This window comes from Pyrus communis, chromosome 6, assembly GCF_963583255.1.
Source record: "Pyrus communis chromosome 6, drPyrComm1.1, whole genome shotgun sequence".
Lineage (NCBI taxonomy): Eukaryota > Viridiplantae > Streptophyta > Magnoliopsida > Rosales > Rosaceae > Pyrus > Pyrus communis.
In genome coordinates this window covers 19285101-19287406 of record NC_084808.1, presented here as the reverse complement: position 1 = coordinate 19287406, position 2306 = coordinate 19285101, and the positions used below count along the sequence as shown (strand labels likewise).

General features: G+C 34.0%; 1 protein-coding gene across 1 annotated transcript; it reads left to right on the top strand.

The window, feature by feature from the left end:
• The first annotated feature begins 1288 nt into the window (after nucleotides 1-1288).
• Nucleotides 1289-2061, top strand: LOC137738287 (monothiol glutaredoxin-S10-like). The gene has a single exon (XM_068477915.1). The coding sequence runs from the start codon at nucleotides 1548-1550 to the stop codon at nucleotides 1854-1856; it is 309 nt and encodes a 102-aa protein (XP_068334016.1). The 5' UTR covers nucleotides 1289-1547; the 3' UTR covers nucleotides 1857-2061.
• Nucleotides 2062-2306: the final 245 nt, after the last annotated feature.

The window sequence follows — 2306 nt, the reverse complement described above, 5'->3', positions numbered from 1 at the left end:
GAAATTATATCTCCTATGGTTTAGAATTAATATTGTAATGTGATTCTGATTGTACTCATGATTTGTAGAGATCCTTACTTAATTATATGTCAAGTATACACACTTGTATATAGGCCTTTGTGCTGTGAATATAATTGTCAAAGTATAATTTTTATTGTCCAAACTAAGCACCACCTTCATTTCCCGATCAACGATCATCCCAGACTAAACATGATCACGTTTCACTTTTATATTTTCCAACAGGACAAATAGAAAAACAATCTTTGTTGAACAAGTAAACCAAATCCACACGGACAAGCTAGCTAACTTAGAACTTATACCTCTAAATACTAGCTAAGGAAACAAAACACAATCTCCTAATTTCCTAACGTTATATTCCCATACAAGATCCTTGACAAATTAATAACTATCAGGATAAGACGACAAGTCAACACCAAATTTTCGATGGTAATTTTTTTAATGATTATTTCGAGTGTAATAGCCGCATGATCATTTATGTTATAAACTCACATGTTATAATATAAATAGTCGACAAATATGTATTTAAAATTCTTGAAAAAAATTGTTCCGACTTAAGACATACACAGAAGTGGCGTGGCCAGTTCCATCTCTCTCACTCTCCTTTTGAAATTCTTGTTTAGTTCGGATTGATATTCTAGCTATGCATGCACACATCATCTGTAAATTTGCCAACTTAAAATTCTTAAGGCCCGATGCATGCATCACAGCATCATCTTCTGTGTGATGCAACTATTCGTGCGCGTCTTCATCTGACACCTAATTATATCCAAAGTTGACATTCGTTATCATGCTTAAGTCCCTCAAAAAAAAATTGCGAAAGAGACTCTCTTAAGAATAAGACTTTTTATAAACTCTTTACCACCTCATGTTCTTGGTATAATATTTTATAATGTTGACACGAGAATTTACGTTAAACTAAATCTATAAAGAGTCTCACTTTAAGAGAGTCTCTTAGCATTTCTCGAAAAGAAAACCATAGTCCCATAACTTCATTTTCATTCCACTTTCGGCCACGTTTGGCTTATCTCTATAGTATCTTATATTCTTGGCACACAAGGTTAGTGTATTAAGCCACACAAGTGCCTTTCATATCAAAGGCAGTTTGGGCATCAATCCAAATATCTAAAGGAACCTTCTGCTTTTGCATTCCCTTTTTCATATTGGATTAAAAATAAATGCATATAATATGTAATCCCACCTTGCTAGCTTTCCATTTGGCTAGCCTATATATACATGCTCATAAGATGTCCAATTCCATCAACGCCAAACCAATCTTCTACTACTACTTCTTCTAAGTTGCATACCCACAAGCTGATCATTACCTACATTTGCTCCATTTCCACAATTTTTCCTCACCTTCCCATCTAGTTTTCTTGGCTTCCACAAAAATTCCATTAAGTCTTTAAACCCTAATCTGATCGTAGTCATCCTTACCAAATAATTTTCATATTAGCCACATACATTTCATTTTTTGGGGTACATTTGAATTTCTTCTTGCTATTCTAGATCGATAGTATATAAATCAAATGGATCGTGTAGCAAAATTAGCATCACAAAAGGCTGTAGTGATATTCAGTAAGAGCTCGTGCTGCATGTCCCATGCAATCAAGAGATTGTTTTACGAACAAGGAGTGAGTCCTGCAATCTATGAGCTCGATGAGGAGTCAAGAGGGAAGGAGATGGAGTGGGCTTTGATAAGGCTAGGGTGCCAACCCTCAGTGCCTGCTGTCTTCATTGGTGGAAAACTTGTGGGATCAGCCAATACAGTCATGACACTTCATCTCAATGGTTCGCTAAAGAAATTGCTAAAAGATGCAGGAGCATTGTGGCTCTAATTAGCATCATTAACATTAATTGGAGCATATATATTATATACGCACCAATCTATATCTGTCCCAAATAATTAAGGGCTAACTCAGTTGTATTTTTCTTTTAATCTTCCAGCGGCTTAAAGTACAATGCAACTACACATATCACTTTTGAATGTATGCCTAAATATACTATATGTTAATCAAATAGACCAGGATGAGTGATCGATTATCACCCTTTCTTTCAAATTATACGTACATATTTTCTTGATTTAATAATCGAAAGAACATAATTAATGTCCTATCAAAGAAAAAAAAACACGATTCAATTTCTTCTGATGTAACCCAAAAAAAAATTCTTATTTCAAGTTGATAATAATCTAGTTGGTTTAATTATTTAAGAAAGTGAACAAATAGAAAACGAAAGAAGATAGTTAGCATATATGGTCACCATTACATTAATAATAAGAGTCCGTT